Genomic DNA, 15,124 nt, shown 5'->3' with positions numbered 1-15,124 from the left:
TCCACTTAAGGTGGGGAGGAATGACCTCCAACCAGGAATGTAATAAGTGGTTTCTGGGCAAGGCAAAGAGTGGAGAATCACAGAGTCAGGCCCACTGGGCTTCCTTCAGGGCTCCCCACATGTGATTACACTTACAGAGGGTTCTTCAAGTTAGGCCTGCTGGACTTCAGTCAGCAGTTTCTTCAGAGATCCTGTCCACAAAAACAAACACATGCAACAAAGACAAGATGGACTGAAGGTCTTGCAAATCAAGATCTGTGGCCGAGAATTCCAAGAGTGTTCCTTCCAAACTAACCTCCTATTCTCCATCTGAGAAATCTCCCCCAAATCTTCCTGATTGATGAGAAATCTCCTGAACTGAGACTCTTCCTACTCATTAGGGAGAGCCAACTGAGACCTTGAAGGAGCCAAACTTATCAGGAGAAGGAAGGAGGTGCTGGCAGCACCTAGAGTACTCACTAAATCAGACACCCCATAATGGGGCTATAGCTACAGACACTCCATGATCAGGGTATAGACAGATACCCTGCAATACGGCTCCAATTACACCCCGTGATAGACCTAGACACAGACACCCTACCATGGGGCTATAGTTATGAAATGTCTCCCCAGGACTATTTCTCTATTGCAATTAAATTCAGATACGTTGGGCTGACAGTGACTTGCCAGTAGAAACAGTGCCAGAGTCAGCCCCTAATCCAAGAGAACTAGGTGGCAGCTTGGGCAGGCCTCTGGATCCGTCAAAGGAGAGGAGCTACCGAACCACAGGCAGGTAGCCACAAAGGCAATTCCAGACCAGTCCCCAAATTTGTAACCATACAGCAGGCTCACCATGGTGCTGCCTAGTTAGAGCCAATTTATGAAGACAGTCAAATTGCAATAGAGAAAGAGTAATTCATACAGAGCCAGCTGTGTGGGAGATCAGAGTTTTATTATTACTAAAATCAGAGAATTTGGGGATCAGAATTTTTTTTTTTTTTTTTTTTTTTTTTGAGATGGAGTTTCGCTCTTGTTACCCAGGCTGGAGTGCAATGGCACGATCTCGGCTCACCGCAACCTCCGCCTCCTGCGTTCAGGCAATTCTCCTGCTTCAGCCTCCTGAGTAGCTGGGACTACAGGCACGTGCCACCATGCCCAGCTGCTTGTTTTGTATTTTTTTTTTTTAGTGGAGACAGGGTTTCACCATGTTGACCAGATGGTCTCGATCTCTCAACCTCATGATCCACCCGCCTCGGCCTCCCACAGTGCTGGGATTACAGGCTTGAGCCACCGCACCTGGCCGGGGGATCAGAATTTTTAAGGATAATTCTGTGGGTAGGAGGGATAGTACATTAGGAGTTCTGATTGGTCAGGTCAGAGATGAAATTGTAGAGAGTTGAAACTGTCCACCTGCACTGAGTCAGTTCCTGGGTTGGGGTCACAAGACCAGATGAGCCAGTTTATCGACCTGGGTGGTGCCAGGTGATCCATCGCAGGGTCTGTAAAATATCTCAAGCAGTAATCTTGGGTCTTACAATACTGATGTTATCCCCAGGAGCAATTTGGGGAAATGTAGAATCTTGCAGCCTAAACCATGATTTCTAATCTTGTGGCTAATTTGTTAGTCCTGCAAAGGCAGTTTAGTCCCCAGGCAGGAAGGAGGTTTGTTTTGGGAAAGGGCTATTGTCTTTATTTCAAAGGTAAACTATAAACCAAGTCCCTCCTAAAGTTAGTTTGGCCTACACTCAGTAATGAACAGCCTGGAGTTTAGAAGTAAGATGGAGTCTGTTACGTCAGACCTCTTTTCACTGTAATAATTGTCTCAGTTATAATTTTTGCAAAGGTGGTTTCATTGGCAGTATATAATGTTTAAGAAGTATGGTTTAGGAATCAAAGTGGGTTCAGACATAGGCATGGCCATCTACTGACTGTAGAGCTCTGGGAATTTTACCTAAAATATGTTAGTCTTAACTTCCTCATACGTAGAAGGGGAAGAATCCTCATATGTAGAATGGGAAGAAGCTTGCTCAACTGCTGTGGCTTGGGGATTGTAACACAATTTGTAAAACTTATCTGTGACTACTCTGAAGGCTAACCATTCACCAGGAACCAAGCAGGATGTTTGTCATGCAGGCAGAAAGCACGATTGCTCAGCTCCAACTGACTTACATTGTTGTATAAGTCAGTGTTGTAGGAGGAAGTTATACCAATTTTTGTATTTTTAGTATAGATGGGATTTCTCCATGTTGATCTCGAACTCTCGACCTAAGGTGATCCGCCCACCTTGGTATCCCAAAGTGCTGGGATTATAGCCGTGAGCCACCACGCCTGGCCTATACCCTTCTTCTTAAGGGAGAGGGAGACGGAGAAGTGTGGATGATTTCAGGGTATGGTAAATGATTTTAGTTGAATTTAATGGGCTTTGGTACCGAAGTTTTTTTGTTTTTTTTTTTTTTTTGAGACAGAGTCTTACTCTGTCGTCATGCACCAGGCTGGAGGGCAGTGGCACAATCTCAGCTCACTGCAACCTCCACCTCCCAGGTTCAAGCAATTCTTCTGCCTCAGCCTCCTGAGTAACTGAGACTACAGGCACGCGCCACCACGCCCAGTTAATTTTTGTATTGTTAGTGGAGATGGGGTTTCACCATGTTGGTCAGGATGGTCTCGATCTCTTAACCTTATGATCCACCCGCCTTGGCCTCCCAAAGTGCTGGGATTACAGGCTTGAGCCACCGTGCCTGGCCAGTACTGAAGTTCTTATTTAATGTCTAGGACTTGGGATAGCTTCTTAACATTGTGTGCTAAGAAATAGGTTCTGTTGCCTGACTTAATATTTTCTATTAGTCTAAACTTGAGCACTATATTTTTAATTAATGATTTAACTATATTATTGGTCATTGCATTTGAAAAGAAAATAGCTTTGACCCAGTGAGTGAGATAATCTATTATCATTAATAAGTATTTTGGATGACCTATTGGAGACATCTTTATGTAACCAATCTGGGTACTTTGGAATGATCTTAAGCCTGGACTCCTTCCCTTAAGGGGAAATCTCTTTTGTACTTTGTTTATTAGTAAGCAACTATCTGTAACTTGTTTGGCTAGGATATAAATCCTTATACATTTGCAAACTCTGAAAACTGTGTTACACATGTCTTGGGGTCCCTAATGCGATGGAACAGGATGCAATGGGACAGAATTTCTTTTATAAAGGGGGTTGGACAGTATTTCTTTTTGGTATGGAAATAACCATTTTCCTTCTGAGTTTTCTTTAGCATACATTTCTATTAACTTTTCTTTCTCAGAAGAGAAAGCAGGGATCATGTTTGTAGGAGGGAGATAAAGAGTTGAGTGGAAAACAGACATAGAAGAAACGGCAGCCTGCTTGGCTTATCTGATCTGTTAAGTTATTTTCCCAACTCTCATGTGTTTGTTTGTTTTGTTTTGTTTTGTTTTGTTTTGAGATCGGAGTCTCGCACTGTCACTCAGGCTGTAATGCAGTGGCATGATCTCAGCTCACTGCAGTCTCCGCCTCCTGGGTTCAAGCAATTCTCCTGCCTCGGCCTCCTGAGTAGCTGGGACTGTGGGTGTGTGCCACCAAGTCCGGCTAATTTTTTTGTATTTTTAGTAGAGATGGGGTTTCACCATATTGGGCAGGATGGTCTCCATCTCCTGACCTTGTGATTCACCCACCTCCGCCTCCCAAAGTGCTGGATTACAGGTGTGAGCCACCACACCCAGCCCATTATTTTTCCAACTCTTAAAAGACAGGTTTTTCTGGTGTTTGGGGACATGAGCAATAGCTATTTCTTTTGGCAACTGAAGGTTATTTAATACTCGGGTGATTAACTTATTGTCAACAAGGTTTTGACCTTTACTGTTAAGAAGACCTCTTCCAGTTTAAAATTTTTCTAAATGTATGAGCCACCCCAAAGGCATACTTAGAATCGGTATAGATGATTCTTTCCTGGTTTTGCAGGTATTTTAAGGTTTGACTTAATGCAGACAGCTCGCAAGTTTGGGTAGACTAATTATTAGAGAATTTTCTTGACTCTATTTCTTAAAGAGCTTTTCCATTAATTACTGAATACTGTTGTGTCTTTTTCCTCAATCACTTGGGAGGAACCATCTAAAATGAAAGCCACTCTGTTCTGAAGGAGGGGGTCTTTCTTGATTTGGGCCTAACCTTTGCGTGATAGTCAATTAAATATAAACACGTATATTCTCTTTTTAAGTTTAGACTCTCTGTTAAGAAACCTGCTATGTTAGGTTCAGTGGTTAGTGTTAAATTATCTTGTTTTGATAGAACAGGCTTGTACTTTGATTCCTGAGTCAATAAACTACCTTTTTGCTTTTTTAACTTGATGGGGCATGCTTACAACTAAATTTCCTCTAAAGATTAGTTTGTTTGTTTGTTTGTTTGTTTGTTTTTACTCCTTTCAATCCTTGGAGGGTAAAGGGCATGTACCTGCCACCAACATGGGGCATAATCTATTTCCTCTTGGGAGGCACGTCTCCTACTAGCATCATTTTTTCTTAAAAGTTCACGAATATGTTCCTCATTCAACCCAAATTTTGGCTAGAAAACTAAGGGTTCAAGGATTGGCTCTTGAGTCCAAATGGAATAGCAATAGCTTATCATTTGTTGCTTTTTCTTATGTTTAATCTTTTCATTACCTTTCCAATGTTTTAACATGAGACCTAGGGTACAATGTTGGGGGTGGATATCTTTGTTGCTAATTTTATCCTTTTTACTCCTTGTCTTGCTTGGGGTATTGGGTCCTAGTTAGGCTCAATCTCTTATATCAGAAATGTCTTGCCTATCCTTCTCTAGGAGCTTGCTAGGTCTATTAGGCTCCTTTTCTTGTATTAGAAATGGCTCGCCTATCCTTTAGCTTCACCTGCACCTTCGCCTTCCTTGCACCTTCTCTCACTTCATCTGCTCTGGCTGCTTCCCTGGAGGGAAATTATGTTCCTCTTGGCTTTGGCGGGACTGTATAAACCCCAGTGTCAGGATCCCTACAAGAGAGCTGCCATTAGCCGTATGAGGTAATGATGGAACTGCAGATTGGACTCAATCACTTCACACAGCAGTTGTGCTTGTTACCATTCACGCACTTTCAACATCCAGAATCCTGACCACCAGGGAAATACTTCACCACCCCGGTGGCTTTTCTCACCTTGGTCTGTGCACAGGGTTATCTGGTCACTGTGGTGTGTGAGCCTCCTTTCCCCAAGCTATGGAGTCTTGCTCTGTCACCCAGGCTGGAGTGCAGGGGCATGATATCGGCTCATTGCAACCAGCTTCTTTCCCTCATTGCTGAGAGTCCAGGTTTTGTCACACCAAGTGGGTCTTGATTACTTTACCCCGAGGCCACCACAACAAGGCAGCAGAGCGTGCGTCCTCACAGGAGAGGACCAGGGACCCTTCCTCAGTGGAGAATGGGAATCCCAGATGAGCCCCCAGATTGTTAGAGATAAAAAATGCTCAGTGTTGCAAAGTGGAGCCAATACTCAGGCAAAAGTTTTCTCAGCAAGGCAATTTACTTCTATAGAAGGGCATCTCATGCATGCAAAACAGAGGCAAGGGAGAGCACGCAAACAAAGGAGAGCAGCAGTTTTTATCCCTTAATGCAGACCTTGTTCCTATGTCTTCCTCCTGTGGCCTGGGGTTGGACTGCACAATCTAGGCTAATTCTGACTGGTTACTGTTGGCATCATTAGGGGGCAAGGGTGGGCTTTTAATGGGAAGAATGGTAACATAGGTGATGGGAAATGCTCAGGCATGTTTGGTCACAGCAGAGACAGGGAGGGCTGATAGATGAATGGGTAAGATTACTTTGTAGAATAGAAGAGAGAACCAGAAACCAAAACCCTTTGAAGAGGACCTATGTGTTCTTAACAACAGTGGCGAGTGAATATGCAGGCCTGGGACATCAGTGTACACTCCTGTAGACTTTATAAGTAACGTACACTTAGGCTACGCTTAATTTATCTTAAAATGTATTTTCTTCCATAATAAATTAACCTTAGTTTACTTTAACTTTTTGATATTTATTTATTTATTTATTTATTTATTTATTTATTTATTTATTTTGAAGACAGAGTCTTGCTCTGTCACCAGGCTGGAGTGCAGTGGCGTGAGCTCAGCTCACTGCAGTCTCCACCTCCTGGATTCAAACGATTCTCCTGCCTCAGCCTCCTGAGTAGTTGAGACTACAGGCATGCCACTGTGCCCAGCTAATTTTTGTATTTTTTAGTAGAGATGGGGTTTTACCATATTGGTGAGGATGGTCTCAATCTCTTGACCTCATGATCCACCCACCTTGGCCTCCCGAAGTGTTGGGATTACTGGGGTGAGCCACTGTGCCCAGCCTTAACTTTTTTATTTTATGAACTTAAAAATGTCTGTGAAACAAACGGTGGTTTTGGAAAAGTCTGTCTAACAGACTTTTTGACTCTTTTTTTATAATTACGGCTTAAAATACAAACACATTGTACAACTGTATAAAAATGTTTATATTTTTATAAACTTTAAAATTTGTTACTTTTACTTTAAAAAATTTTTTTTAAAAACAAAGACACCAACACATACATTAGCCTAGGCCTACACAGGGTCAGGATCAGCAATATCACTGTCTTCTACTGACTCCACATCTTGTCCCACTGGAAGGTCTTTAGGGCAATAACATGCATAGTGCCATCATCTCCTATGATAGCAATGCCTGCTTCTGAAATACCTCCAGAAGGACCTGCCTAAGCCTGTTTCACGGTTAACATTTTTTTGTTGTTTTGTTTTTAATGTAAGTAGAAAAAGTAAACCCTAAAATAATTTTTTTTTTTTTTTTTTTTTTGAGATGGAGTCTTGCTCTGTCACACAGGCTAGAATGCAGTGGCATGATCTTGGCTCACTGCAGCCTGCGCCTCTCAGGTTCAAGCAATTCTCCTGCTTCAGCCTCCTGAGTAGCTGGGACTTCAGGTGCCCGCCACCACGCCTGGCTAATTTTTCTATTTTAAGTAGAGATGGGTTTTCACCTCATTGGCCAGGCTGGTCTCGAACTCCTGACCTCAAGTGATCTGCCCACCTCAGACTCCCAAAGCCCTGGGATTACAGGTGTGAGACACCGCACCCAGTTAAAATAATGACTACTAGTATTATAAATATGTAAACCGGTAACACAGTTGCTGCTTATCATTATGCAGTATTGTACATAGTCGTACAATATTCTTTGATATAATTGGCAGCACAGGTTCGTTTACAGCAAATCACCGCAAACACATGAGTAATGAAGTGCACTATGACATTATGATGGCTACAACATTACTAGGCAGTGGGAATTTTTCAGCTACATTATAATCTATGGGACTCCTGTCGTATATACAGCTTATCATGGACTGGAATGTCCTACTTCCATGGCACATGAGTGTAACAAGTGCCAGGCCACACAGCTAGCAAGAATTTCAACCAAGTGTGTCAATAGCAGTCACTCAGCCTAGGAAAGCTTTTCTGGTCTCCTCTTTTCTCCTAAGGTAGAAACACATAAATACTTCGGAGAGGATATTTTCCTTGCCAAATCCCCACTTTTGGGAAGAACTATTTGCTAGATGATGCCCTAATAGAATCCACTTTCTAGATTATTTCAAAAAGCATTTTTTATTAAAAATTAAATAGTGCTACTACTATTATATTAATGAAATGAACTCAGGAAGACAAACTCTTAGGCTACACAACAGCTTTCTCAGCCCTTTTGGTGTGGACTTGTGGGTCTGGCTTTGGAGTTCCCTGGGAGGCCTGATACCACGAGAGGTCTAGTTTAAAGGGCTGAGAGAAGCAATTTCTGGTTTGTTCCTTGTCAGAAATTCTCTCTTTTAGATCCGTTCTAAGTTCAGGAGACCCTTATACTATGCGAATATACAAGAGACCCCTGGCCAACTGAAGACCTTTCTAAATTCTTAAATTAGAAAATGCTCCATTAAAATGTCACTCATTCTGTCAAACACAGTACTAACTATGTAGGTGATGAATTACAGATAAGCATTAACATTTCCAGGTTGTATATATCAAAGAATAGATTTTTACTTCTTTTGCAAATGTTACTCTGTATGTGATTACAAGGACAGAATTTAAAGTCTTGTGAAACACAGATGCTGTGCAGTTAGACAGGGACTGTCACTAGCTGGGAGCTCCCTCCTGACCACCATCCTTAGAACTTTTGGAGTGCAAATTGATGCTTAACTCTGCATTTTTCCAATTTGCTGCAGGGAACTGGTGCTGATCTTGAAAACAATACAAATTATTCCTTTTATATTTTATGTGTACAGATTTATGGGATACATGTGAAATTTTCTTACAAGAGTATTCCTTTTAAATTGTGTTTCAGCTGAATTAATATACATCAAGGATTTTCTGTTCACTAAACTGTTAAATTCTCAAATGACAAGTGTCTGTAACAAGTTCTGAGGGAGGTTAATAGATCGATCTATAAACATCTACCAATAGAAAAATATAAATGAGGTTTTCAGCTGTCTAGGGGGCTGGTGCTCCCTTTCTGAATAAAAAGGGAGGAAAATGAAGGAGGAAAAGCCAGCTTCAAAGCAAGAGGTGCTTCTTCAGGGAGGATCTCTTAATAAAAAGAAGTTGTGGGCTGGGCTGGTGGCTCATGCCTGTAATCCCAGTGCTTTGGGAGGTCAAGGTAGGTGGATCACTTGAGGTCAGGAGTTCAAGACCAGCCTGGCCAATATGATGAAACCTCATCTCTAACCACCTCCCCCCCGCACACACACAAAAAATTAGCCAGGTGTGTTGAAGTGTGCCTGTAACCCCAGCTACTCAGAAGACTGAGGCAGGAGAATTGCTTGAACCCGGGAGGGGGAGGTAGCAGTGAGCCAAGATTATGCCATTGCACTCCAGTCTAGGCAATAAGAATGAAACTCTATCTCAAAGAAAAAGGAAGTAGTGGAGAAATTCCTAAAGTGGAGGGTGTGTGTGTGTGTGTGTGTGTGTGTGTGTGTGTGTATGTGTATGTGTGTCAGATGGGGTCGGGGTAGAAGAAAATAAGGAGAAAAAAGTTGAAGAAAATCCAGAATTTACAATTCACCCAAAGGCTACCCTAGCCAAAGCCTTTTCTTCAGACCGGATTAGTTTGCCCCAAACGTCACCAGCTCTGAGTTCTGTACTCAAATCAGGGGAAAGAAACCTCCAGAGTGGACCCATCTGGTGACAGTGGAGAGAGTGTAACATGCTTTGCAAGTGGGGCAGCTGTGTTACGTTTTCTCTTTATTCCCTTTCCTTTCTAAACCCAGGATCTTTCCTTTCCTCCTTTCTCATTAGAAAAAATTAAAAAGTCAAACCTACAGGCAGTTGTATAATTGTTTCAGCTGCATGTGAATGGACTGAGGGCGTCTGCCGGGCAGCCCATTAAAATAAAGCTGCACTGTCCCTGAGGTCATAGACCTGCCCACTGTTTAGGTTGCTTTTCTAGGTTTAAAAAACTTAGCTCCCCTTCTTAAATAAACCTATTTTCTTTATCCTTCCCAATTGAAGCATTTCCTTCCATTTTGCACACTGTCTCCTACATACTCTAGGTAAGCCTCTTTATTCACCCCTCCTAACTGCCATCCCTTTTAGCAGCAATTTTTCACTTTCGTTGAACAAGGCTGCAGACATCCTCACCCCATGGGAAGGTGGCTGCCTGGACGGCAGTCCTCCCAGCCTAACCCACATGCTGACAGCAGCGTCTTCCGTTTCAAACATTTCTGCTTTGTACCCTTGCCACCTGTTCAGAGCAGATGGGAAGCCGCCACTGCAAGGCCAGTGCTAAATGCCACTCATGCACTCTGCAGATCAAAGCAGAATTTTTGTTGTTGCATTATAATAACGCTTGCAGGCAGTCCCTACAATTGTTTTCATCAATAAATTCTTTCCAGTCAGCCCAGGTAGTTGGGATAGATGCTGAGAACAGGTGCATTCCGTTGGGTTCCCGAGTGATCTGGTGCCTGAGCGCCTGTCTGTGGTGAGCACATGGGAACTGTGGGAGGTAGGAGGAGTATTGCGGCATCAGAGTCTGATGACACGGAAGGCAACTGGTGCTGGCCTAATTCCCTGCGGGTACAACCTGGGCTTTGGGACCATCGTGTCTTTATAATCATTTGGTCTTGTGTGCCTTTGCGCAGTTTCCTTTTAAGCAATAGTTTGGTCTCATGTGACCTTACTAGAGAATTTAACAGGAGTTCATTAGAAGACAGAGGAGTATAGAAATAACAGGGTTTACACTGAGACCATATGGTGTTTTACAGAGTGAGATATTGTTGTCAAATGAGTAGAACAATGCATATCCTTTTGTTTCTATGTTTTGAAACATTCTCCCCACAGTATATACTATTGTGTCCTAAATACCATGGCCCCTCAGATATTTGACCAAACAGACCTTCAGATTTTGAAAGACATGGAGCATGAGTTAAGTGCCTAGAACCTCTAATCACTTCCTGCACCTATGCTTCCAGGTGGACACTCTGGAGGCGATACGGCATCCAGAAGAAACCACCAACATGAAGAGGCAAACCGTGGCTTCATACTTCCGGGTATGGAGTCTTCCTGATCCCTATTCTGCCTGCTTCCACAAAGGACTCTCCAAGCCTTCTTATGAGATACCCTGATAGAGTCATTGAAACCAGGGCAAAGAACAGAGTCAAGAAAAGCTGGGTTGGGGAAGTGGTGGAAGCAGGGCAGGAAGAGAACACTGGGCACAGAATCCTGCCCATTAAATGACTGATTTTGTTAGCATTTGAGCTGCTTCTTGGTCTTAAAGCTGCTAGAGGCAGCCACTTTTCTAGCATACTGAATAGTAAAGTAGTTAATAAAGTTCCAGAAGATGGCTTATCAATTTCAGATGCTGAGAGGACCTGTCTTCTTGTTGACTTTATTTTTCTAGATTGAATTGATCCATTGTACAGCTTATTTATCTGAGCCCTGTTATTTCCCATTTCTGCCACCCCAATTTCTGATACTTCTCTAGTTAAATGCCTCCTTTGGGTAAAGACTTGGTCTCTAGAAGGGCTCTCTTAAATGTATATTATATAGCAAAGATAAGACGCATATACTCTTGCAGCAATTTGCACAGATTTGTTTGACTTTAAATTATAAAGCATTAGAGTTGGAAGGCTCTTAGGGATCATGTACCACCAGGAGCTAAGGTTTAGGTAGTTTCACAGTAAAAATGCCGTTAGGCTGAGCGCAGTGACTCACACGTGTAATCCCAGCACTTTGGGAGGCTGAGGTTGGTGGATCACCTGTGCTCAAGAGTTCGAGACCAGCCTGGCCAACATGGTGAAACCCCATATGTACTAAAAATGCAAAAATTAGTCAGGCATGGTGGCGAACACCTGTAAGCTCAGCTACTCAGGAGGCTGAGGCAGGAGAACTGCTACTGAAACAACTGGTAATAAGGTAGTGGAACAGAAAAGAAAAATACAAAAACAAGGCAAAGAAAATAAAGTAAGTATGCAAAAAGAAGACTACAGTGTCTATCAACTAACATATACCAAGCAGTTGGTACAGTGCTCTCATAGCAAGAGGGGAGGAAGGACGTGGAAAATCAGAGGGGTGCTTGTGAAGCGGGGCTCAGTTGTTCCTTGGTATTCTCAAAATACCAGTTCCATCTCAAAAAGAAAGAAAAGAAATGTTGTTATATCAAATTTTGAACCGATCTCAGGGAAAGCAGAATGAGGTAGTAAGATGGGGTTGACACAGCAGAGGGCTTGGCAGGATGAGAGGTCAGGTGGGTGGAAAGCTGGAGGGTCAGCTGAAGGGCAGGACTTGGGAGCCAGCACTCTGGATAGAAGGCTCCATGGGAGGTTAGCAGGTGCAAGGATCTAAAGTACAGAAATCCAACCTAGCCAACTGTGCCTCAGAGGCAGGCTAGAATTGGGCTCAGGGTATAAATTGCAGGGGCCCCAGACCTTTGAATCCAGTACTCTGTCCATGCAGTGAGTTGTGCTATAGTATCTGTGACAGTCGGGCCCCTGCCTCATCATTCTGATGTCTGATTATTTCTAATTGCTACTTATTTCTTATGTTGAGACACACCTGGTCCTATCCCCTTTAAGGACTCTAGCCTTATCTGTTAGTCCATTTTAAGTTGCTATGAAGGAATACCTGAGACTGGATGATTTTTTTTTTTTTTTGAGGCGGAGTTTAGCTCTGCTACCCAGGCTGGAGTGCAGTGGTGCAATCTCGGCTCACTGCAACCTCCATCTCCTGGGTTCAAGCAGTTCTGCCTCAGCCTCCCATGTAGCTGGAACTACAGGCATGTGCCACCATGCCCAGCAAATTTTTTTATATTTTTAGTAGAGACGGGGTTTCACCGTGTTGGCTAGGCTGGTCTTGAACTCCTGACTTTAGGTGATCCACCCACCTCAGCCTCCCAAAGCGCTAGGATTACAGGCATGAGCCACCATTCCCAGCCAACACTGGATAATTTATAAAGAAAAGAGGTATATTTGGCTCACAGTTCTGCAGGTGGTACAAGCACAGCACCAGCATCTACTCAGCTTCTGGTGAGGCCTCAGAAAGCTTTTCCTCATGGCGCAGGCATGTTACATGACAAGAGAGTGAAGAATGGAGAGGGAGCAAGACAGAGAGGGAATCCCAGACTCTTTTCAACAACCAGCTTTTACATGAACTGAGTAAGAATTCACTATAGCCGGGCACGGTGGCTCAAGCCTGTAATCCCAGCACTTTGGGAGGCCGAGGCGGGTGGATCACGAGGTCAAGAGATCGAGACCATCCTGGTCAACATGGTGAAACCCCGTCTCTACTAAAAATACAAAAAATTAGCTGGGCATGGTGGTACGTGCCTGTAATCCCAGCTATTCAGGAGGCTGAGGCAGCAGAATTGCTTGAACCCAGGAGGCAGAGGTTGCGGTGAGCCAAGATTGCGCCATTGCACTCCAGCCTGGGTAACAAGAGTGAAACTCCGTCTCAAAAAAAAAAAAAGAATTCACTATAGAGTAAGAATTCACAATAGAATTCACAATAGAGTAAGAATTCACTCATTGCTGTGAAGACAGCACCAAGCTATTCATAAGGGGTCTGCCCCCATGACCATGACCCAAACACCACCAGTAGGCCCATCACCAACACTGGAGGTCACATTTCACGTGAGATTTGGAGGAAATGTACATCCCAACCAAATCCTCATCCTAGTAACCCTTGGTGTCTGTGTATGTTTTCCCACTGGATTTAGTGGCTCTATTTACTCTGTGAAGTGATCCTCGAGATCTTAGGGTCCCCTTATCAGCAGAAAAGCCTCTGGCCTATGGTTTTTCAGAAATATACCTGTAGCAACCAGTTTGGTGTCCTCGAAATACCAGTTCTCAAATGCTAAACCTGGAAAATAAGTTACCTTGGTAAGCTAAGTAACACCAATTTTGAGCTGTAGGAGCAGTGACTATGAAATAATGGAATTGGTTGCCTTTGGTTTATAATAGCCTCTGAAGGTATCCCCAGAAAACCTCCAGCAATGCATGCCCCTGAGGAACAACTGAGCCCCCCTTCACAAGCACCTCTCTGATTTTCAACGTCCTTCCTCCCCTCTTGCTATGAGAGCCCTGTACCAGCTGCTTGATATATATTAGTTGATAGTCATCATAATCTCCTTTTTACATACTTCTCTTGTTTTCTTTGCCTTGTTTTAGTATTTTTCTTTTCTTTTCCACTACCTTATTACCAATCGTATCAGTAGGATCTGTTTAGACTATCTGGTGGTTCTTAGGCTGAAGAAGCAATTAGCCCCTTCCTCAAAAGCTGGACATTTTAAATTACAGATACAGATTGTGGAACATCACCTTAGAATACCAGCGACAAGCATTCTATTATGGCAATGGAATTATAGGATCTCCTAGAGCATGTTCTTAGCTAAGTTTCTGCCATATGGGATATTGCTTAGCACTAGGTGATGTTTAAAGAATGTTTTTTGATCTGCAGAGGACTATAAGTAGAACTTATATTATCATCTTCTATTGCCGATTTCATGTTCTGCCTCAGAAAAAGTCTGTGAGCCTCAAACTGCTCTAGAGGCTTCTGCAGGCCTGTGTTGTAATTATCCACTGTGTTGGTGGTAACTTTGTTCCTTGTGGATTTTTTTTTCCCTGGTAGTATTCTCTGATGGACCTGCTCTCCAAAATGGTTGTTGGACAGCCCCACTTTGTGCGCTGCATTAAACCCAATGATGACCGAGAGGCCTTGAAGTTCTCCCAAGAGAGGGTGCTGGCCCAGCTCCGCTCCACAGGGATTCTGGAGACAGTCAGCATCCGCCGCCAGGGCTATTCCCACCGCATCCTCTTTGAAGAATTTGTGAAAAGGTCAGACCATTATCTTTGGGAATGCATTATTGTAAATGTAGCTCTACTCTGGCCATCCCTGTTTCCTTTGGTTATTCCTCCTTCCCACTCCACTCCAAACATGTAATTGGCTAGTTGCTAGCTGCCATTTACTGGCTTGAATGTTGCATTTTTATTGTACTTCACCTAAACGGCAGTGGTCCAGCAGCCAGGTTAAGCTTCCTTCTGATCACATTTTAAACGTTCATGTACATTTATATGTTATAAATCGTTAGGTTTCAAGTTCTCCAGGCATTTTGTTGTAAGGATGAAAGTATCCCACCTTAAGTGGGCCCAGATTCTGGTGGATTTCAATGTACCCAAGCAGCAGTTCTTCTTCCAGTTTCTGGGATGATGTAATATAGTAATTAACACTTATCTAGCACCTAAAGTGTCCTAAGAGTACAGGACATTTTAGGGCCCTATCCTAAAATGTATTATCACCTTCTGATCCCTACAACAACCCCATAAGCTAGACTCTATTATTATCCCTATTTTACCAAACATAAAGATGAGAAAACTGGGGCATGAAAAGAAAGTAAGTGATTTTCCCATGATCTCATGCTGGTCAGTGTAGAGCCAGGATGTGAACCCAGGCAGTCTGGTTTCAGCATCCATGCTTTTAATCTCTTCAATTCAGAGCATTCCATCAGTATTTATCGAAATAAATTGCATGGCACTTTCTTAAACCAGAAATTGCCTTTGCCTAAGAATGAAATGCTGCTCTTTTCTGAACAACTGCCATAGAGATTATGTATGAATGTGA

General features: G+C 43.1%; 1 protein-coding gene across 3 annotated transcripts in view; it reads left to right on the top strand.

The window, feature by feature from the left end:
• MYO3B (myosin IIIB) overlaps positions 1–15,124 on the top strand; it is a 512,276-nt gene that overhangs the window by 298,754 nt on the left and 198,398 nt on the right. For all 3 annotated transcript variants that reach the window (XM_074399494.1, XM_074399493.1, XM_010352269.3), the window contains 2 exons: positions 10,483–10,560; positions 14,135–14,340. In XM_074399494.1, the coding sequence (XP_074255595.1) occupies positions 10,483–10,560; positions 14,135–14,340 (284 nt within the window). The remainder of the gene's footprint in view (positions 1–10,482; positions 10,561–14,134; positions 14,341–15,124) is intronic.

The sequence above is a fragment of the Saimiri boliviensis genome, chromosome 5, assembly GCF_048565385.1.
Source record: "Saimiri boliviensis isolate mSaiBol1 chromosome 5, mSaiBol1.pri, whole genome shotgun sequence".
In the NCBI taxonomy this organism is placed as follows: Eukaryota; Metazoa; Chordata; class Mammalia; order Primates; family Cebidae; genus Saimiri; species Saimiri boliviensis.
Note: the sequence above shows the minus strand (reverse complement) of the source record. Positions and strands in the feature narration are given on the sequence as shown.